This window comes from Marmota monax, unplaced genomic scaffold (genome assembly GCF_021218885.2).
Source record: "Marmota monax isolate L192 unplaced genomic scaffold, Marmota_monax_Labrador192_F-V1.1 WCK01_AAM20220418_F8-fsc00114, whole genome shotgun sequence".
Classification (NCBI taxonomy): Eukaryota; Metazoa; Chordata; class Mammalia; order Rodentia; family Sciuridae; genus Marmota; species Marmota monax.
Window position 1 is genome coordinate 5,379,305 of NW_026694943.1, and position 23,302 is coordinate 5,402,606.

A 23,302-nucleotide genomic window follows, 5' to 3' on the forward strand; every position below is an offset into this window, starting at 1 on the left:
GTCCTTGGTCTACTTTGAGTTTTGTGCAGGGTAGGAGATAGGGGTTAAATTTCATTCTACTACATATGTATTTTCAGTTTCCCAGCACCATTTGTTGGAAAACTATCTTTTCTCCAATGTATGTTTATGGTGTCTTTGTCTAGTATGAGATAAATGTATGTGTGTATGTATATATATATATATATATATATATATATATATATATATATATATATATATATATATATATTTGTCTCTGTGTTTCTATTCAGTACCATTGGGCTTCATATCTTTTTATGTCCCAATGCCATGCTGTTTTTGTTACTATAGCTCTGTAGTATATTTTAAGTTCTGGTATTGTGATGCCTTTTGCTTCACTTTTCTCACTAAGAATAGTTGTGGCTATTCTGGGCCTCTTATTTTCCCAAATGAATTTCATGACTTCAAAAGATAAATGGATAAAGAAAATGTGGTATATACACACAATAAAATATTACTCATCCATAAAGAAGAGTGAAATTATGGCATTTGCCAGTAAATGGATGGGACTGGAGACTATTGTTTTAAATAAAATAAACCAGTCTCCCCAAACCAAAGGCCAAATGTTCTTTCTGATATGTGAATATTAAGGCACAATAAGTGTTATGTGTGGTGAGGATAGAAGTTCTTTGGATTAGACAAAGGTGAATAAAGGGAGTGAAGGGAAGGGAGAAGAGATGGGAATGGAAAAGATAGTAGAATGAATTGGACATCCTTTCCTACATTCATATGTGATCGCATGATCAATGAAATGCCACATCATGTACAACCACAAGAATGGGAACCCAATTAAAATAAGTTATACTCCATGTATATACAATATGCCAAAATACACTCTACTGTCATGTATATCTAAAAAGAACAAATAAAAATAGTAGTCCCACAACTAGAACAGCAAGGCAGGACTTCCTTGGAAGGCTTACAGAGAAAAAATTTGGAATCTTTGTATATTAGTAATTTTCTTCTCATAAAATCTGAAAATCATGATTAACTCTTAAATATCTCACTATTTTCCCCATCTGTTTCATGTATTTCCTTTGTCCTTTGCCTTTCGCTTGAAATGTTATTTCTTTCATCAATTCATTCTTCCTGCTATGTGGTGACCTTGCCCTTTTCCTGACTAATCCTCAGGAAATCTTTGCTATCAACAGCCCCCACACCACCTCAACCTCTTTACGTCCTCTGGTCTACCACTCTGCCATATATACTTCTATTAAGCTGAAACTTTTAGTTTTTGTTACAATAAATAAATAAATAATTGAAAAGAACTGACATCTTAAAATTGAGTCTTCCGGTTCATGGATATGGGATATGAAATATCTCCTCATTCTTTGGATCTTTTTTACTTTCTTCATTTGCACTGTAGTTTTCCTTATGAAATCTTGTATATATATTTTTTAATTTGCACTTACACTTTTTCCCCTCATTGTAATATAAATAGTATTGTGTTTTAAGTTTCATATTTCAAGTAGTCATTGCTGGTATATAGGAAAGAAATACACTTTTGTATATTAACCTTCTATCTTGCAATCTTGGTCTAAAATTTTGTATCTAGACATTTGTGTCATCTGTGAACAAAGACAATTTTATTTCTTCCTTTAAAAATAAATTATAATATTTTTATTACTCAGCAATAAAAGAGAATAAAATCATGGCATTTGCAGGTAAATGGATGCATTTGGAGAAGACAATGCTAAGTGAAGTTAGCCAATCCCAAAAAAACAAATGGTGAATGTTTTCTCTGATATAAGGTGACTAACTCATAAGGTGACTTATATCCTCCCATAGTTGTATGGGAGGAACAGACGAACTCTAGATAGGGCAGATGGGTGGGAGGGTAAGGGAGGAGGCAGGGGGTTAGCAATGATGGTCAAATGTAGTGGACATCCTTATCCAAAGTACATGTATGAAGACATGAATTGATGTGAACATACTTTATATACAAACAGAGATATAAAAAATTGTGTTTTATATGTATAATAAGAATTGTGATGCATTCTTCTGTCATGTATTTAAAAAATAAAAGCAATTAAAAATAAAAATAATAAATTATAATAGTTTGAATAATCAAGTACTTTTTGAGGGAGACACAGCCTGAAAAACATCTCAATCATGTGGTTTCAAATCTACAGATATTTGCTCTATAAAATTGGTATAAATAAGGCACCAGAATTTTGGCAGATTCAGTAACTGTATGTGGGGATAAGACTGAATAAATAAAATGTACCAAATGTTATAAACAAATCTTTAAAATACCCATTTAAAAGTCAATAACTGTGATGACATTTTGAAGAACAATTTATACAGCCAAAACCAAACCAAACAAACCTAAAACCCACAACAATTGATGAATATTTCTTTTAATTTGTGATGTAATTTCTAGGGACAATCAATGTAGGATTCTAAAAAAAAAAAACAAAGATCCTGGAATTTCTTAGATGACTTAAAAGTGATTTTAGAAGTGACAAGATCAGTCATACTTGATACTGACACTCTTTACTAATACTAAAAAGGTATGTGAAGAAGGAATAAAACTATTTCATGAAGTGGAAACATGGAAAGAAAAGCAAAATTTAATACATGATTTAATATAGTATGTGCCATTAAATATATATATGCCTAACTTATAAAATAACTTTTACAATAGGTATTGGTCTATTTATTCTGTATGTCTATCGCTTCTCGGCCTTTTGGCTAAGATCTAGTATCTGTATGTCTAAAAGTTGGCTAAATTACTTTTGAAGAGGAAAATTCTTTAGGAAAACACAAGATCACTTCTATCTGGGATAACCTTGCATTTGAGCAACCTCAGTTTCTGAGAATTAGAAGTATTAAGACCTTCTATTCTAGTGGACATCAAAGAATGCTTTATACTCTCATCCTATACTATGAAGAGATTCAGCTCCCTTGCAGCTGATGGCTGTGATGTGTGCATAGTAGTTTCCCCTTTGGCATTCTTGTATGGAAACAGATGGAAATTCCTTAATGATTTGAGTGAATGTGGGGCCCCAAATCAGCATCCTAAGGTGGCAAGGGATCTCCATGGGGCCTCTCATCTCAGATGAAACCCACTCAGGTCTCTATTTTTTTTTTTTTTTTTTTGGAAATACCAGGGCATCATCTTTGCTTTAGGGCTGTGAGAATTCATTCTGAAAGCTAATCTTTTAGAAAAACTTGTTTTTCACCGTATATTACACTTACACATTCATTAATGGGAATTTCCACAATTTCCAACACAAATAGAGAATTATGTATGACATTTGGAAAATTCATTTTGATACTTTTACTTCAATATGAAAACAATTTACTACTTTATTACAGTTTTATCATAACTGTCTTTTGAATACTTACAAAAGTTAAATTCATTTTTAAAAAGTCTTAAAATTCACAATCTTACAAAAATTATGCAAAAGAATTGGAATGGAAAATAGTAGTCAACCGTTTGGATAGTCTGCTACTTTCGCCAAAACATTGGATGAATGCCTTCATTTCTAAGTATCTAATGACTGACATTTTGAATATATGGTCTTAGATAAGTAATGATCTATTTCTTCTGGGTTTTAGAGTAACTTTTTGCTCCTGCATACACTTCCAACACCTTCATTTCACCCTTTGGTATGTTGAGTAAGCTCAGTTTACGTGGCTGTTACACCATGTCAAAGAGCTGTTTGGAGCAATGGTTCCATATTCTGTTTCCAAATACAGTGGCAAATGTTTATCCAGAAGAAAATTATTGCAGAAAGATAGTATTTCTTGCTGCTTTTCTCCAGCTTTCTGTCTTGTAAAGAGCCTTAGGAGTCATGCAATTTGTGGGTTTAATACATACAAATAGCCTACAGTGAGGTATGCAACTGTCATTAATTATTCAACATACCTTCAGGGTCCAGCAGTCTTGGAATGCCCAGTTGTGTTTCAGCAATAGTGAAAGCATCCTCCAGATTTTCTCTGTTAGATCTGCCTTTCACCTTCTCCAAGTCCACCAACTCAGGTCGGATGGCATGGATAACGGAATGGAAGGCAACTCCACTTCTCCAACTTCTCCCAAAATCTTTCACTTCTATTCCAATCTGCCTTAGTGTGGTAAACACAGAAACAGTGTCACATGCTGAATAGACACAAGTACTTTCTTTAAGATCTTATGCAAAACCCAATGCTCACTGCCAATGATGCACTATATCAGTTAAATGATTTTTTTCCCTTTGGGGGGGAATTAAGCAAAAAAATATTTTAGAGGATAATAAAATTTATAGTTTTTATGAGATTTTTTTTTCAGTAATTGAGATGGCCCATTTGAATCATAATTCACACTTATTTTTGAAAGGGAAATACATTTAGAGGAAAATGTGTGACAATATTTTAAAAAGAGAAAGTGATAAAAACACCAAAAGTGACAAGAATTAACCAGTGTGTGTTTTTTAAGAAATTCTATCCAACACATTTTTAATGATAAACAACAGTACGTCATATAGGCCAAGGTTCTAACAGACTAAGATGATGTGGCCACATCATATCCAATACACCAGAGCATATAAAAGCAAAAGGATGTGATCAGATACACAAAGCAGTCACAAAAGAGCCACAATTGACACAATTCTAGATGATAACTTCATTGCCCCACCAATCAAATTGCTTTAAAATTTTCTTTTTGGGATTATCTTGAAAGCAATGCTCTGTAGATAAATCTTTGTTCTTTGGTGATGGATTTGATAAGTTCAAAGCCAGTTACAATTAGGAAAGCAGTTCAAGATGGTAATAATACTTTATGATTAGAAATAAAAATGAGGCAAAATCATGAGAGATTTTTCTACATACAATTTCTCAATTATAAAGGGAGTTCCAAAAAAGAGTTGCAAAGATGATTGTGAACATCAGTGAGACCCCATGATTAAATGTAGAACCTATAGATGCGACTACTTGGTTAGGGAATATTCATGGATAAAGTCATCTGACAGATTCTTTTTAAAAAATTAGTCATTCACTTTATAGTTGTTCCTAAATAAAACAAAAACATCACTGAGTTTTTACCAAATTCTCAAAATTTTCATAAAAAATACTATACCAGACTCATTAATAAATTGCTAAGTTCCCTTAAATTTATCTCAGGACACTTTAGATTTACTCTAAATCACATTTTACTAAAGTGCATTCAGTTCACATAAAATATCATGTGCTGAAAATAGCATCACTGGACCTAATCATTGGCTTTACAAATAAATATTTTTTAAAAACTGTGTCCAAAACTTTAGTAATTATAATCCTGAATCTGCTCTTGGTTCTTCTAGAGTTTGTGTCTCTGGCAGTATGGATACAAATTCTTTGAGCAGACATCTAATATCCATACAGGTTGAAAAGTTTGTCCTTGTTATCTTTTCATTTGTATATTTCCTCTTCATCTTACTTTTCTACCTATATTTTTCCTTGCTCACATTTTCTCATTTATAAATATTCCTGACTCTTTAAGCCACTTCATATTAGTTTTTAACATAATAAAACAAGGCACAAATAAACAACCAGCTAATAAATAATCACCTTGTTATTTAATGTTTCCTTGAACTTTTTTATTGTTTCAGATATTCTAAAAGAAATATTTAAAATGTTTTCTTAAATATTTACTATCTTGGAATCATTAAAATGTTTCAGTGCATTTTTCCTTTTGCATTTGCTGAAATAAATATACGTGTATAATGTGTGTGTGTGAAGATACACACCTTTTCTTATTACATCAAAGTAGTAGCTAATATTTCTCAAAAGTTCTGGTTTTAGTTCAAACTTCTCCTTTTAGAATCTTATAAACACAAGGAAAACTTGTGCATTACTTAAGTGATGAAATGTGGTCAGTTTACAGGCAATTCTGGTCTCTACTATGTTATGGTTTGGATGTGAGGTGTTCCCCAAAAGCTCACATGCAAGACAATGTAAGCAGGTTCAGAGGAGAAATGACTGGGTCATGACAGTCTTAATCCAATCAGTGAATTAATAACTGCACAGGGATTAACTGAGTGGCAACCAAAATGATAGAGTGAGGTTGAAGAAGGTTGGAATTGGGGACGTGGCTCTGGGTTATATATTTTGTATTTGGCAGACTGGAGTCTCACTCTCTGCTCTCTGATCATCATGTGAACTGCTTCCCTTACACCACCTCTTCCACCATGATGTCTGGATTCATCTTGAACCCTGAGGAATGGAGCCAGCTGTTTATGGACTGAGACCTCTGAAATGATGAGCCCTCAAATAAACTTTTCCTCCTCTACAGTTGTTCTAGTTGGGTGCTTTATTCACAGCACTGAAAAAGCTGACTAAAACAGCTCTACATTTACTTCAGGTAATTTTGAATGATTTGGGGTATTCATATCTTCATTTGTTTGTTTATCTGATTTATTTCTGTGTTAAAACATAATTGTTCTTCTTAGACAGTTAATAATAGGTATGCAAATGGTTTAACTTAGTGCTTTTTATTTCTGAGAATATGTACTAGCAGTCCATGAAATTGGCTAAGAAAATAGAAAGGGCTTCATGATTTTGTTTTACTAATACAGTTTTTGACTCATTTCTCAAATCTCTTTAAACTTTGTGTGAAGATAGTGAATACACTCTAGCAATCAGTCAGGTGCTTTCTAAATATTTTCTCATTTCCCACCTTCCCATTGGCTGTGAGAGTCCTGTGAGAGTGATCCAGACTACAGAGTCCCCCATAAGATAATAACAATTTCAGGAAAGTTGTCATGCACATATTGAAATGGATACAGATCCTAAAATCTTCTATCCATGTCAGGTAAGAAGTTGCTTAAAAAGTGTACACAGGGACCATGTAAAAGGAAGCTTCACAACAATTATCAACAATTTGGTGGCATAAACGTCATGTGTCCTTACAGAATTTTCATGACAAAGAGTCCAAACTCTACAGTTTACACAGTTACCGGAGAAATGGATCTGATTGGTATATTGATGGGTAGACACCCCTGGGGATCATGATATTAGACATTTATACAGATAAGGAAAATATAACTTAAACTGATGTCACAAACATATAAGTTGTAGGAATGACTTTGCGCTGTTAGCATATCTCTGCATATCTTAGAAACCCAACACAGTATGTATGAAACTAAATTCGATGTAGGATAACTCCCACAGCATTAAATTTGAGTTAACCTCAAGCCACTAGGTTATTAAATAAAAATCAACTTATTTTTGATTAGTTTAATGCTGTGTGGAGCAATGGACAATAGAAGAGCACATTGAATTATTACAAAGTGTAAATGCAATAGCATTGTGACAAATGTCAGCAAGCGGTCATCAGTTTTCCACCCAGGACATTTCTTTTCCCTGTCCAGTTAAGTTACAATAGAGATTAGTAAGGTCCAATGTGTTTATAATCAAATAGTGCACCAATATTATGGGAAGGATTTTTAATCTTAATTTCTACTACAGAGTCTAAAGAGTCACACAAATTTGCTTTCACAATATTTTTGGCTGCACTAAATCATAAGTATATACCTAAAATTAGAAAACAACTAACACACTTTAAAAGCTAAACAAACCTACATAAATCAGTAACACTAATTACATCTTATCTATTTTTGATTTTTCTCTCCTTATTTTTGCTCTTCAAACATTTTAAAAATAGAACTCTCTATGTTTTAGCACCTCAGTATTTTATAATAAGTACTTATTTACAACTGTTTTCCCAAAGTAGATAATCAGATTCAGATTAGATTCAATCAAATAAAGCAAGATAGAAAGTTAGTTAATATTTCACGCTATTTAGGAAAATCAAACAAATGCACAACTTTTATGTGAAGAAACTTGACAGTGACCACATCAGGCCACAAAATATTGCTATGATCAACGGGATAGATATCCCATTGGAATTGCTATGAAAAGGTACTTTTTTGAAGAGTAGTAATCTTCCATCTACCATCATAACAAAATGTATGTACATGTAAATTTAAATTTCAACTCATAAAGCAAGAGTTGACAATGGAATCTTTGTTATAGATATCAGAACAAAGGGTAAAAATCAAAAAATAAAATTTCTAGAAAATTTCAGGGAATGGAAACAAATACAATGTTTTTCAGAATGTAGACCTTTCTTAACATTATTATTAAATCGAATTCAAGAGTCTTTTGAAGAGATAATCAAGTTTGAGCTTGTAATTTATTTGTGCAAACATTATTTAATAGGAACAGAGAATCTAAATAATGATCTGATTAGAATTAGCCCTCAGGCCACTAATCAAAAGTAAAAAAATTATCAGTTGAATCGATCAGGCCCAATCACATGAACGAAGAAAGAATTCATTTTATTACAGCATTTTCTTGGAGTATTGGTGATGAACTTATGTTTACATTTTAGTTCAAGGACAGTGAAATAAGAGCTAAAGCAAAAGTCATTCATTCAAATATCTTTTCAAATTTTGCAATCATTAGAAGGTGTAATAAGCGATAAATCGATAACTCAAATTATCACAGGGTTCCAAATTCAAACAAACCCTTGATACTTACTTGCCTGCTGTGTACTGCACCCATTTTAATAGAGCTTTCTTGGCATTTCCTTGGATCTTGGTGGCCACCTTGCGCTTGCTTGGTGGGCTGGCGGTCTCAGAGCTGACGATGCTGTCCACAGAAGAGGCACTGCTGGACAGAGACTGTAGCTGTGGCAGGTTGCTGGTCAACTCTTCAATCTGTTTACAAGTTAACAGAGAGCAAAAACATAAGAATCATCTTTGGTTTTTCTTTCCTTGGAATATACTTTTCCCAATAAAAATGACATTGAAATGTGAGCTCTTATAGGGCACAAGAGGACATTTTATCCCTCTTTGTGCTCACTGTGCCCCTATATCTTACAGTCACAAATATTTGTTGAATGCATGAATGAACTGATGTCTGGTTTAGATGTGATCTGAGCTTGTCACCTGAAAATTCATATGTTGGAAGCCTGGTCCTCTGTGCAGCAATTTTGGGAGGTGCTGGCCTTTAGGAGTTTGAGCCTAGTCATTAGGGAGCTGCCCTAGGACATTGGTTACTTCTCATGAGAGCACTATTAGTCTGGCAACTTCCTGGTCTCTCTGGCTTCCTGCCTCACCCTGTGATCTGTGATGTCTCCCTCTGGCACAAGCCATGATGCCATCTGCCCTGATGTGATACAGCCACCAGACCTCATCAGAACTGGCCCCATACTTTTTGGTCTTTCATTTACCCAAAGTGTAAGTTAAATATTCTTCTTTATAAGTTACCCAGCCTCAGTTATTTTGTTGTAAAAATGGAAAATTGACTGATACCACTAATAAAATAAAACCTAATATTTATAACAATTATTCTGCATGGAATGGTGGTTAATATGCCCCCCTGGAGCTTAGAACTACTCCCATAGAAAAAAAGAAAAAAATTCCCCAACTCCTTCTATGCCTATATCCACCTCCATTGAGATTGACCTACTTTTCAGAGTGGGTACCTCTATTGGAGTATTTTGGAATGGAGGGTTTCAAGAGAGAAGAGGAAATTCTCTTGCAACCAAATACCCTGTTATGAGTGAAGTTAACATATCTGCTAAGCTAAAGAAAAGATGACATTATTAAAATGTCTACTACCATTTCCTTCTGTGATATAACATCAACTGAAAAAGAAACTGTAGCACAATACCTGGAAATATAGAATAATGGTCCACACCAATCCAAGAACTATTGATGGTCGGCCATCAGCTATATCAGTGGAGTTAATGTTGACTAGTTTAATCTGTTTAAAAAGAAAAACTGCATTAGTAATGTACTAGAAATATTACAACCCATTTAATTACACAATAATTAGAACTTTATTAGACACCAGTAAGGTTTGAGGTCATGAGGTGGTACACAAGAGTAAGTAGGGTGAGCTGTGAACACACACGCACACATGGTTTCAGTGAAACTTTCTGGTGCATTTGTTAGGTGCACAAAATGTAACAACTAAAAAACTGATTTCAAAAACTTTTTTAAATTTAAAATTTTTAAAAATATATAACATCATGCAAGGGATTATCAACAAAAATTTCCAAACAAAAAAAAAAAAGGTTATTCTTTACATTTAAAGGTTGACTAAAAAGAAACCATGAAGAGTAGCTTAAGAAGATGCACTTACTTTTAAGTTTTCTACCAAATAGCATGAAACTTATGTTCTCTTTTACCTATAAAAATCAGGAATTAAAAATTCTAAAATTTGTACTAACCGGTGATCCTCTGTACATGGACTGACATGTAAAACAAAGGAAGAAGATGATATACATACATAAATAACCTTCCAAAATCAGCATTATTTGTTCAAAAGGAATAAAGGATAGTAAATTTAGAGCATGACTTTGAGAATAAATTTCAAAAAACAAAGTAAAGCCAAGAAATAGTAAAATAGAGATCATTAGCATTTAGTTTTGGGCAATGTACTATAAAGCATTTTCCTTAGATTCCAATCTGTCCACAAATGCCCTTAATTATTTATTTTTTATGTTCTCCCAATTATTAAAAAGGTTGTTTCTTAAGTTCAAGCAAAATGAACTTCTATGTCCATCAATATCTATAGCATATAAGAAATAACTGTTCAGCATCTTTTTTCATAAACAAATTATGAATTAAAAAAATAATGACATACTCCTTAGGCATGTAGCTAAGATTTCATGAGGTGTGTGATTAATATAAAGTTCAGAAGTTTATGAATTGTTTACTTTTTAAAATGTTTATCATACATTCAACTGTAATACTTTGTGTCTAGGGCAAATGTTAACTTTAGAAATATGATTCCTATATTTATTTATTTTTAATTTTCTCCGGTTTTTCTGTGAAAATGGATCTTGTGGAGCAAATCTTCAATGGGAAGAGTCCTCAGAAAAAATGCCTTTCATAGATTAAGTCTTTACAGTTTTCTCCAAGATATTAATTAACAGGAGGAAATTTGTTTTTTTTTCTAACCAATAAATATTTCTCAGAATGAATTAAAACATTCTTGTTATACAATGGAAATGGCAGACTTAATATCCTGGAATCCTCTAGTATCCTGTTCCATAAGGCTTTACTCTGCTTTCTATGAAAAGCTAACACAGGGTGAGCAAGAAGAAGGTAAACTCTCCAATCATAATGAAGTTAGAGTGATTTGCAAACACTTCCCAATATTGTATAAGGAGATAAAAGTATTTTTCTACATGGTCCTAGTTCCTAGAATCTGTGTAGGGCATGAAGTTTGCAAGACTAACAACTTTATCCGGGTTCACTGCATTGCCAACTTTTCAAAACAAAAGTTATTTAAGGGTCAGGATCTAAGTTTTTTTCAAGTTCCTGTTTTGTACATTTATAAAGTGAATGAATTAACTTAGTACATGTAGATGTTAGGAAGTAATCAAATTATTCCCTTTCCCAGAAGTATATGGATACCTGTTTATAAAGCTGGTTTTGCTATTGCCAAGTACAGACATACTAAATTTCCACAAAGTAGAAAAAGCTAAATCTAAGAGGATTGGTGAGGCCCTTTTGGAGGGAAATATGGCGGTATCTAAGAAAAATACACACACACTTTTTGACCTGGCAAACACACTTCTAGGGTTCTACCTAGAAAATACATGCCTCTAATAAGATGAAAGTACTTTTAACATAGTTATTCGTTCCACTTAGTGTTTGAAAAATCTTAGAAACAACCTCAGTGCCCACTCACAAGAGTGGCTGACAAACAGTGACACATCCAGATAACAGCATATTATGCAGCTGTTAAAAATGAATCGTGGAAATAGTCATGAACTGATTTGGGGTGATTATCAAGATACACTTCAAAAAACAAAACAGAAAATACACCTATGGACTCCTACCCTTCATGTAGGAAAGGAGGGGGCATATGCACACACATCTTATTTGAAAAGAAACAAGAGAGATTGATTAGGAGAGGTGGGAAATCAAGTTAGAGGCCAGGGAATGGGGATGGAAGAAAAGAGATCAGAAAAATTTTTACTAGTGTGTTTTTTTACTCTTAGAATCATGGTAATGTCTCCCCCAAATTAAAAATAAATAAATAAATAAAGTAAAGCAGGATGTGCGTGTGTGTGTGTGTGTGTACGCGCATGCTCATGAGCTCAGTGTGTTACACAATAACAATAGAACATAACTATTAAAAATTGCTAATTCAAGCACACTGCAGAGGATGTGGAAGACTAGAAATAACTAAAGTACATTTGGAAAATAGTCTTCTGACTGGGTAATATAATGCTAAAGGGAAAAAGAACTATAATAAGTACTGATTTCCAGTTAGTAAACCTGTTTCTGACAAGAATATGAACTAGCAATTCCAAAACTATTTTATGCATATAGCAGGGTTACAAAAAATAAGCAAATATATTGTGGATAAGAGCCAGTGCTCTCATTATTGGAGAAAACAGAAACAAATAAGCATGTGAGGCTAGAATGAGCCTTATGGAATTAGGCTGGAATCAGATGTATCATTTTGAACTAATGTTTTGTTTTTTTACATATGCATACAAACACACACACAGGAGAAGCCATACATGTATATGTACATATATGTATGCATACAGATAGGTAGGGGGGCAAGCACATGTGTACATACAGAAATGAGTAAGCATACATACTTTTGGACCTATCTGCTGGGAAAGCCTAGAAGCAACATCACCTCAGTAGCAATGAGCAAACCCTAGATCTAGGTTTATGAACACCATTCACCCATAACAGGAACAAAGCCTCCTTAGAGAAGTGATTGACTCTAGGACTGCGGCAGGAACATATAAGCCTGAATCACCTGTAGTTACCAGAAACATTTTAAGCACTTCCTTGTTCTTGAAGAAGCCAGCCAAAGAGCTCTCCATGGCCAAAGCTGGAACAATTTGAGCAACGAAATGATAATAACAATATTTGATAAGTCTGAATAAAACAAATTTACATGAGTCCATGCTGAAAGAAATAAGTAGTCGAATAAGTCAATAAATAGAGTGAAGAAGGAAGAACATCTTTTTTCCTACAGAACAATTTCAATAAGTGTAGATAGAATGAGGGAAACACAAAATCACCAGTAGGCAAAGAGTACAGAAATAATTATTGCAAATAATTATTTGCAAAAAATCAGTGAGCAAAAGTTAGGAGGAGAAGCCGAGATTTAGCAGTCTCAATGATCTCCTCTAAGTTATTCATCAAGTGTAAAAACAGTAATAACATCATGGAAATCATGGCAGACACTACCTGCTATGATCTGAATGCATCCTTCAAATATCATGTGTTAGAAACTTAATCCTCAAGTTTTGTCAATGGCATTGGTGAGGCAGCCTTTGGGGGGTGATTAGGATCAGATAAGCCCATTAGGGTGGGATGGGTGGCCCTGATGGGACTGGGGGCTTTATAGGAAAAGGAAGCTGCGTTGACCCATGCTTACTCAAGTTTCTGTCTCTGCCATGTTGTAATGCAGCAAGAAGGCCCTCACTAGATGCTGAACAGGTGTCTGCACCACGCTCTCGGACTCCCCAGCCTGCAGAACTGTGAGCTGAATAACTTCTGTTCTTTATAGTCTTGGCATTACATTATATATCAAGTGATCAAGGTTTGCCTCATCAGCAATGGCATTTCAGAATTCTATGCTCACTAGCGTGATATGCTGGAAGAATACAACATCACGTCCTTGGTCTTCTTGCCAACAATGTATGACTTCAATCTAATCATGAGAAAACATACAAACTCAAATTGAGACATTATGTTCAAATAACCGATCGATGGTATCAAAAATATCAGAGGTTAGGAAAGACAAGAAAAGAATGAGGACTCTTCATAGAATAAAGAGATGATCGAGTGCCCTGTGTGATTCTGGATTGAGTCCTGGGGCAGAAGCAAGGCAACGGGGAGGAATTTGATGGAATTAGACTAACATCTGTGCTTTCATTAACAGTATCACAACATTTTAGTTTCCTTATTTTGATAATAGTACTATGGTTGTATAAGTTTTTAACTTCAGAGGAATTTGAGTGAAGAGTAGATGTGAAACCCTTTTTTGCAACTTTACTGTAAATCCAAAATTATTTTATAATAATATCATGTGTCCTTGCTGCATAGATAACTGGCAGTGCTTTGAAGCCATGGCTACTTCTGGAAGCATTGTTTTGCCCATGCCTCCTTCTTCCAGTGTTCTCTATCATTTCCTACCTTTCTTCCTTCCAGAAACTTGAGTGCAGTGCCGATGTTTGCCACCGCATGGATTCGCTTCATACGACGTCCTTGTTCACAAGGCTGTGAAAAGGGAAAGAACAGGGACCAAAAAAGAGCACACATTTAAAAAAATCTAAATGGATGAAAATTATACTTGAAGGCTATTCAGCTATTCAAAAGCAACTGACATTATTCAACTTCTTCAACAGTAAGCAAATATGCCAAGGAGCACTATCCCTCTGCACCCTGAAGCACCCGCCTTATAAAGACATTTGTTCCCAGTTTCTCTGTAAATGCTGCCTTTGGGGCTTCTGCATGCCAGAAAGCAGACATTCATGGAGTTCCACGCTGTATATGGAGATGGGTGTCCCTAAAGGTCAGGAAATATTTATATGAAACGTACTCCTGGTCACTCACCATTTTTTTTTTTTTACAGTCATAGGGGTCTGCAAAGATACTGACAATAGTGCTGACATCTCTTGATTTGATTGGCCCAAAACACATGAAGCCAAGCCAAGGTTTAAATACAGGATTGTGAGAATGAAGATGTTATACACAACATTATGTTTGAGTACCTGGATATTCTGTCATCTGTGCTAAGGTCGCCAAAGTGTATTTGTGCTTTCTTTGAGCCACACCATTAATTTGAAAAGTCAAAATAAATTCAGTGAAGTTGATATTGTTGCCTTCTTTACATTCACAGCCAATACCAGTCTCACAGAGGCAAAGAAGTCTCTCTCAGGCTGAAAACTTGCAAACTATTCTCTTTTTTGATGCCTTAGAGCTCTAAATAATTTCCCATTAAAATTCAAAATGGAGTATCTTTTCATTTCAATTACTAGTGTATTGGGTAATAATATAATGGTGTGATTTTAAAGAAATATTAAAGTAGAAGATACACTTCTTAAACTTTTATTTATTCTTCACTGGGAAACTGTTATACATGACTTAGCTTTTTATCTGTCCATATGCCCAGCCCACTTATTTAGTTTATTTTTGCAAGGCAAAAAAAAAAAAAATACCCATTAATCTGCCAACTAAAAGAAAGCCAAGACACACAATTCAGTGAGAGAAAACCACATCAGTCCACATCATCACATCCTTCTATCCCTATCCTCTTGTTCTTTCTCTCCCCAAGACGACCACCACATTAAATCCAGTCCTAAAATTTCCTTTTTTTATGGATCCAGTTCATTCAGATACATCCTTAATGAACATTCCCTTGATTTTTAAACATTACATAGATCAGCACTGTGTTAATCCTTGGAAACTTACTTTTCTGTGTAACTTTATATTGCTGAGATTCATCCATACTTCATGCATTTTGACAGTGATAATGTGCCCTGTGTATGTTCTCCCTCTGAGGTGAACCTGGGTTATTTCCATGATATTATATTATATAGGTTATAATAATCTATGCTGACGGATAATTCCTGTACTTACCACCTTTTGTACAAGCATAGTTTGTCTTGGATGTATAATACTTGAAGGAGAACCATCAGGTCAGAGGGAGCACAACTTTTATTTCTTGCAAAATAATTTCAAATTTTTCCAAAAAAATTCCACTATTTCTCACTCTCGTCCAGTGACACTGTTGACTCATACTCTCTCCAACGCTTTATTTTGACATATATTTAAAACATATTTTTGAATGGAATGAATGTGAAATGTATGTACTGCTTTCCATGTGATCTTCATTTGCATTTTCCTAGACAGCGATGCTGTGCACATCTCTTCCTCTGGTCGTTGGCAATGTGTGTTTATTTTGTAAAATGCCTTTTCCCATCTCTTGCCCAGGTTTCCTGTGGGTCGTCTGTACCCTTCTTGTTTTAAAGCTATATTTTATGTATTTTTTATATTATATTTCTAAGCCTTTCACAACATAAATTTTCAATGTCTTGGACAAGTATAATCACTTCTTTTCAAGGTGATTGATTTTTTAGATGTTCTTAATTTTAACATGGTTAAATATAGTAATATTTTTTTTTGTCTTATTGAATGACTTTTTTTCCTTTCCCAGTGTCTAAGATAGTTGCCTGTATTTTCTGCTAAAATATTTAAGTGTTTTGCCATTAGGTCCTTAATTCATGTAGATGTAATTCTTTTTGTGGGCCATGGAATAAGGATCCAACTTTTTCTTTTTTCTTTCTAGTATTTTTCCTATCTATTTACGTATGTGGTTGATGACTAATAGTTACCTGGTGAACGTAAAGGAGCTTTGGAGGCTCAAGAGTTCCTAAAAGTGCCCATTGAGCACTCTGAAGTGAATTATTAGACTTCTCTTGAGTGCAAAGTATAAGAGGCTTTCTAAAAACACTTCGGGAATCACCAAAATAGGAAAAAGAAAAGAAAAGTTTGTCTGTGGTCCTTAATCTGTTCATTTGATTCTATGGTTCCTATTTTTTTGGTAGAAATTGCTCACATTCTTAAAAATATCTCACAGGCAAAATTAAATTAAAGTCTGTGGTTTACATGTGAATAAAGGCATAATCATTAGTTCATTAAAGAATGAATGCTTCACAATTAGCATTCCAGGTATGTAGAGAAATACAAGAATAAATAATTTTAAAATTTAAAACCCCCTAAAATTTTAAATAAATCGTAGACAAGGGAGTCAAAAAAGGCTATTAAAGGGTACTAAGATATTGAGATTGCACTCGCCCTGGGATGGGGGCAGTGAATAGGATGCTAATTCCTTTGGCCACATTTTCTGGATTATCATGGTCAGAGCCAGAGGCAGGGGCTATGTGCACTCTGGGGTTAACTATGGCGTTTACAATGGTTCTGCCCCTTGGATGGCTGTAGAGTTCCTGACCATGTGAACACTCTTGAGGAAATGCACTTGCTCACATTCTCCCTTCAAAAACCCTAAAAGATTGCCCAGTATGCTCATTTCTTTATACAATGCTTCTTCTCTGTGTGCTCCTGAACCATAATGTTCACATGTACAAAATTTAAATCAAAATCACCACTGCTAAAGCATATTTATAATTTCAGAAAAAATTCAATTTGTGTAATTCAAACTATTGAAGGGCTCTGTATAAATAAATAAATAGTAAAGATTACACTGGAAATTGCCCTTCTATATCTCAGTTTCCCTCCCTGTTAAATAAGAATGCTGAGTTTCATTCAGAAAACCTCTCCAGCTTTAGGATTCCACAGTTCTAACTATGTCTGAATGTGTAGGACATTTAAACAGAAGTAAGATTGTCCGGTCAAATATATACACTTTTTCTAGAATAATCTAGCTTGGCACTTAAATGTCCATCAAGATTTCTATAGACTGTTGGGAAAGTACATTGGCAGAATTATTTTTGAAACTATGACAGATACACTTCTTGAATACTCATATCAAAGCTCTTTCAACCTTCAGATAAATAGCTGAATTCAGGAGATTTGGAAGATGGCCAGGTATTTAAGATAATCAATATTTCAGTCTAATAGCTCTTATACCCTGGTGCTTATTTGATTTGTTGTGCTCATGAATATGTCTATATTCCAAATTGTCTATTCATATATGTTCTGTATGGTTCATCCCAAAGCAGAGCTTGTGACAGGGACTTAGCAAGCTCTTTCCTAGTAACATGGTGCGGATGTGTGAAGACTGAGATGGAAAGTAGGGAAAGTCAATACAAGGAGTGTTACTGGAATTTACCTCTGTGGGTAACTGGAGCTCAGTCCCACTGGAGGGCCTATGGAGAATTCTGAGACATGTCTAAAAATTGCCCCTCATAAAAATTCAAAGCTGAACATTTATTCACAGACTCCTATCTCTGTTGGTTGGGGATCCTGTGGGACTGTTAACTCTCTTATACTTCAGGAAAGCCTTGTCAACTTGTGGCTTTGATAAAAGCCCTCAGGCAGGAATCCAGAGAGATGCTACTAGCACTGGAGGTGAGATGCTGTCAAAGTGTTTGGGGAAATGTCCACTACTGACATAGCTGAAATCAAAGACGAGCTCAGAGGAGACCAGTTCACCAAATGCATCTGCTTCTGTGAGAATCCAGTTACATGAATGGTGGACTCCAAAATCGTACCGATTTGCATTTTTCAATAAATGTCTCTTAAGTTATTTTGATGACTGACTCCCTACACAAAATTACCTGGAAAGTTATGTTCAGTCAAAAACACTCTTAAAAATCTAATTATCCAAGTAATAATGATTGCCAAGTTATAAGAGATAAAGAAAAAAAAGTACTGCCAATTTCTGATCTTCGGTTCAGTGTGTTATAGATCATTCTGGACAATACTTCCTGAACTCCTTTCACCAATTACAGTAAATCTTAATTTATAAATAATTTATGTTAATAAACTACTTACTGTTCTTCTATTCTGAAAAGACATATGCAAGAAAAAATAAATATTTTATTATTCAATAATGTCCTGAAAAATATAATTTATAGCTCACTGTCAATGTTGTTTTTCACTCTATTTGTTCTGTGGCATATAAAAAAAATGACTGTGAACATGCTGTTCTTGTTACAAATGATTGATGACGGAGGATATTAACAAGAGTATGAAAATGCCACATTACTTTCAAGCTCAATTTTCAACAAACAACTGTATAAATACATAAAGATGGACTAACAATCTTTTCCAATGAAAAGCAAACATTTAAGTGAGGTGGATATTAACGTGCAGCAAATCTTCCTGATACCATGCAGATGCAATAGTTAGCCATGTCTATGATTCTAAGGTTCTTTATTTTTTATTCTGTTCTTTATTCCTACTTCTCAAGTTATCATTACTAATATGTTTTCAGTCCATTGGGAATTTGCAAGAACAAAAGGAAATTTATTGCTTGCTCCTAGAAATGACCAATAAACCACGGTTTCCAGTATCTTATCATTTACAAAAGAGAACTTTCTCTCTTGTGGGCAGGACCTGCTACTCTTTCAACCCTGCAATCCCCAAATTCCAAATAAAACTAACTGACAAGTTTGGTTTAAAAAAAATACAATAACAACAAAAATCTTACCAGTTTCTGACCAGACAGGACCTCTAGGAGAGCAAGCAGTTTGACACCATCTTTCATGTCTTCAAAAAGATCATCCACCACCATAGGGGGCTTCCGCTGTAAAATCAAAATGCTGCTCATGGTGAAATTTGTAGGAGAAAAGAAATTATGTTTTTATTAGTGCATCCTAGCTATACACAATAGTCAAGTTTATTTTGACATGATCATCCATGCATGGAATATCATTTGCCCTATTCAGTCCCCAGTAACTCCATGTGAAAGAACGAACAAGGCTTGTGGTCAGAGAAAATGCCGTTTATTGAGGAACAGCTCTGCATATTTATTTATAGAGCTGGGGTGGTTTGACAATTATGACAGTTTAATAGTTGAACGGTTTGACAGTTGGCATGGGGTGCTTTCTGATTGGTGGGTAAGGATCATGTGAGCCAGCAGGGCTAGTCTGATTGGTGGGTAAGGATCATGTGAGCCAGCAGGGCTCACCATTGGATGGCTCTTCTCGGGGGATGGGAAAGTTAGTCTTTGAACCCGGGGCGACTCCCAACACTGTGGCCTTCTTCCCCACCTATATCCCCACTCTTCTACTGACCTTTCTCTATCTATCTGTCTATCTATCTATCTATCTATCTATCTATCTATCTATCATACTGGTGATTGAACCCAGATGTGCTTTACACCCTCAGATCTTTTAAATTTTTATTTTGAGGCTCACTAAGTTGCCCAAGCTGGCCTCAAACTTATGATCTTCCCGCCTCAGCCTCCTAAATCACTGGGATCACAGGCATTTACCACTGTACCTGGCTATATAGTATTTTTACAAATTGATACTTCAAAGTACACAAAATGATGGAATTTGCAAAGGTACATTCACATCTGTACCTAGCATAGTTTAGTCAAATCCATTCCTTTCTTGTTCTTCCCCTCCTCCTCAACCCTCCTCCTCTACTCCACTGATCTCCCTTCCATTTTGATGGTTTCCCACACTTCAGTCCCCCCTTTTTTTTTCTAGCTTCCACATAAGAGAGAAAATATTTAATACTCAACTTTCTGAGTCTGAATTATAAATGTTCTCCTATTCTATCTATTTACCCACAAATGACAAGATTTTATTTTTGTTTATGGTTGGGTAAAACTTCATTGCTATTTACGGTTTAGGTTTGAGGTGTCTTCCAAAAGCTGATGTGTGGGACGATACAAGAACATTCAAGGTGAAATGATTAGATTATGAGAGTCGTAAACTGGTAAGTGGAGTAGTCCACTGATATGGTTAATTTGGTGGTAGCTGTAGGCAAGTAAGGTATGGCTGAAGGAGGTGGGACACTGGGGGCATGCGTTTGGGGTATATATTTTGTCCCTGGTGAGCAGAGATTTCTCTGCTTCCTTGTTGCCATATCCTGAGCTGTTTTATTCCACTATGCCCTCTGCCATGATGTTCTCTTTACCTTGGGCTCAGAGCAATGGAGTCGGCCATCTATGGATTAAGACCTCTGAAACTGAGAGCCAAAATAAACTCTTCCTCCTCTACATTGTTCTTTCAGGTCTTTCAGTCACAGTGACAAAAAAAAAAAAACTGGACTAAAACATTCATGATGTACATATACCATATTTTCTTTATCCATTCATCTGTTGATGGGTATCTGGACTGGTTCCATAACTTGGCTATTGTGAATTGTGCTGCTATAAATATTGATGTGCCTGCATTTCTATAGTATGCTGATTTTAGTTCTTAAGTATAAATATCAAGGAGTGGGATAACTGGGTCATATTGTGGTTCCATTCTTGCTCTTTTGAGGGATCTTGTAGGATAAATCTCTATAAACCTTAATTCCTTTTACTTTTTTTTTTAAATACACCAGGCCCTTTAATTCTTTATTTTGAATATAATTGCCAATTACCTTCTGATAACTGCAAGAAGAAAAACCATCCAGTGGAGATAAAACTCAACATCCCAAAACCTCAAAATTTAATGCTTGGGCTTTAACATGAATACTGACTGCTTTGTAGAAAGAGATATTTTACAGGATGGGATGGTACAAGAAAAAGGAAAGAAAAGCAGTCACCATCAGCCTATAAGAAAGAGTAAAGCAGACCTGAAGGACAGCAGGAGGCATCCTAGACAAACTGGACCAACCTCATCACTTCACTGTGAGTGACCACCACTTACTGGGGCTTAACAAGATGAAGGCCTTCTGTGGGACATTCCCACCAAGGCAACTCTTAGCTCAGTGACCTGCTGTGATAGTGCTATTGGGGCTGCCAAGGTCACAGGCTCATTGATACTCCTGAGGTCAGGAGGCTGGTTTGTTTTGTTTGCACATCTAGCAAAACTTCTCTTGAGACAGCACAAAACCCAAAAGGAGCATAAGTACAAAAGTACATGCTGATCAGAGCAGACCCATCACCTCTGCTGGATAAATGAGCCAACTCCCATGTTTAATTCATGAGAGTCTTTCATTTTTTTAAAGAAAGTCATTCAAGTGTTCAACACACTGGTGTTCACGGAACCATGAATTAGAGCCTATCCTGGCTCAGAAGAAGCAAAGAGGTGGTGGTACTAAGGTTGATGGTCAATAGAGGGGAGGGGCTCACAGACATCTCACAGAATTGGAAAACTTTCGTCATTCTGAGTTCTAGCTCCATTCTTGTCTGATTCTTGTTAAATCTAGTCGCAGACTTTAATTCTTGACTGCTGACCATCAACTGTCTTCTTTTCTTTAAATAAATATGTTCTATGGAGAGCTATTTAAACACCATGTTTTGTTGAAATTGACTTTCTTCTCTACATATGGAGCATTTATATTTCTCTTCTGACTGCATGAATTAAAGACTCTGAGTGGTATAATTCTAATTTTAAAAGTATTTTTCTCTCTTTATAAAATGAACAGCTGAACACATTTTGTTCTCATGCTGCGAAATACATGTTCAAAAATAACAGTTTTCATTTTCAATCATTCCCTCTTGGATCCCACCCCTCACACTGCTTCTTACTTACAGAGCAAAAATGTAAGAGTGATTTTATAGCCCAAGCATATAAATAAAAGTTATCTAGAACAAAAGAAGCCATTACAATGAAAACTCTTTGGTGCAATAAGAATCAAAATTATTACAATGACCATAGACAGTCATTACAAATATAATCTATCATTCAAAGTATCCATATAGTTTAAATGAAATAAAACAATGAGGGAAAAGTTCATAAATGTGTGATATATACAGTGAATAAATACAATTTAAGTTTTTCACATAATATTTTAATGTGAATATGTAAAGAAAGTTAAAGAAAACAGGAAATTCCCTTGAAATAATAAATATTCAAAGAAATTTGACACCCCCCAAAATGTGATTGAATGCATGTATCCATGCCACTAAACATGCACAGGTCTCTTCCACTTTGAAGAACACATGCTCCATAGTGCTGGCTGAACTGGCCTTCAAATCAGCAGTTACAGCTAGACAGGTCAGTGACCCACAGGCCTCTGCCTATGACAAGACTGCCTCCTTCACAGGAGCTGGCTAGGTACTAGAGCTGGGGCCAATTCCATCCTAAGTCCTTTGCTCTTCACAGAAGTTTGCCTGCATAGACAGGATACTTGAGTCCCTCCTTCCAGGTAAATGTCCTCTCCTACATATTGTCCAATATGTAGCAGGTGCTTGGGCAATGCCACTTTGCCTGAGGCATTGTTTATACATACTTTATGAACAATAGGGGAGCTTTTTCTTGTCATGATTAGTTCATCTCTATTCTTTGCAACAACATTGTAATAGAAAATCTTCTAGCTAACTTTGTCTCCGGTCACATACAAAATACTGTATCAATATGACTATTTTGGTTGAATGAAGGTCATAGGGCTAGAGGCCAAAAAAAGAGATAGAAATGAAGATAATTGATTGAAGCCCAGCTTGATGGAAAATAAGGACAGTGTGATTTTGTTCTTATTGCTTTCAAGCACTGGATAGCAAACAGTTGAGCACTTTACAAGATCATAATTATCTCCTCCTCCTCCTCCTCCTCCTCCTCCTCCTCCTTTTTTTAAATCAGTGTAAAACTGTGATCAGTTTTGGAGGTATCTGGAGAATTTCCACCCCCATGGCCATAGCAATCACACTTAGCAGGTGGAACTATCACCTATTCATGCTGGGCCTGACGTCATTCCAG

General features: G+C 35.2%; 1 protein-coding gene across 14 annotated transcripts in view; it reads right to left on the bottom strand.

Annotated features, from left to right (window-relative positions):
* Syne1 (spectrin repeat containing nuclear envelope protein 1) overlaps positions 1-23,302 on the bottom strand; it is a 428,383-nt gene that overhangs the window by 317,293 nt on the left and 87,788 nt on the right. For 12 of the 14 annotated variants that reach the window (XM_058573624.1, XM_058573630.1, XM_058573631.1 and 9 more), the window contains exons 4-9: positions 19,150-19,245; positions 14,169-14,252; positions 10,220-10,240; positions 9,658-9,750; positions 8,521-8,699; positions 3,893-4,089 (exon numbers count right to left, since the gene is read on the bottom strand). In XM_058573624.1, coding sequence (XP_058429607.1) covers positions 3,893-4,089; positions 8,521-8,699; positions 9,658-9,750; positions 10,220-10,240; positions 14,169-14,252; positions 19,150-19,245 — 670 coding nt within the window. The remainder of the gene's footprint in view (positions 1-3,892; positions 4,090-8,520; positions 8,700-9,657; positions 9,751-10,219; positions 10,241-14,168; positions 14,253-19,149; positions 19,246-23,302) is intronic. The other 2 variants (XM_058573637.1, XM_058573626.1) reach the window with 1 other exon arrangement.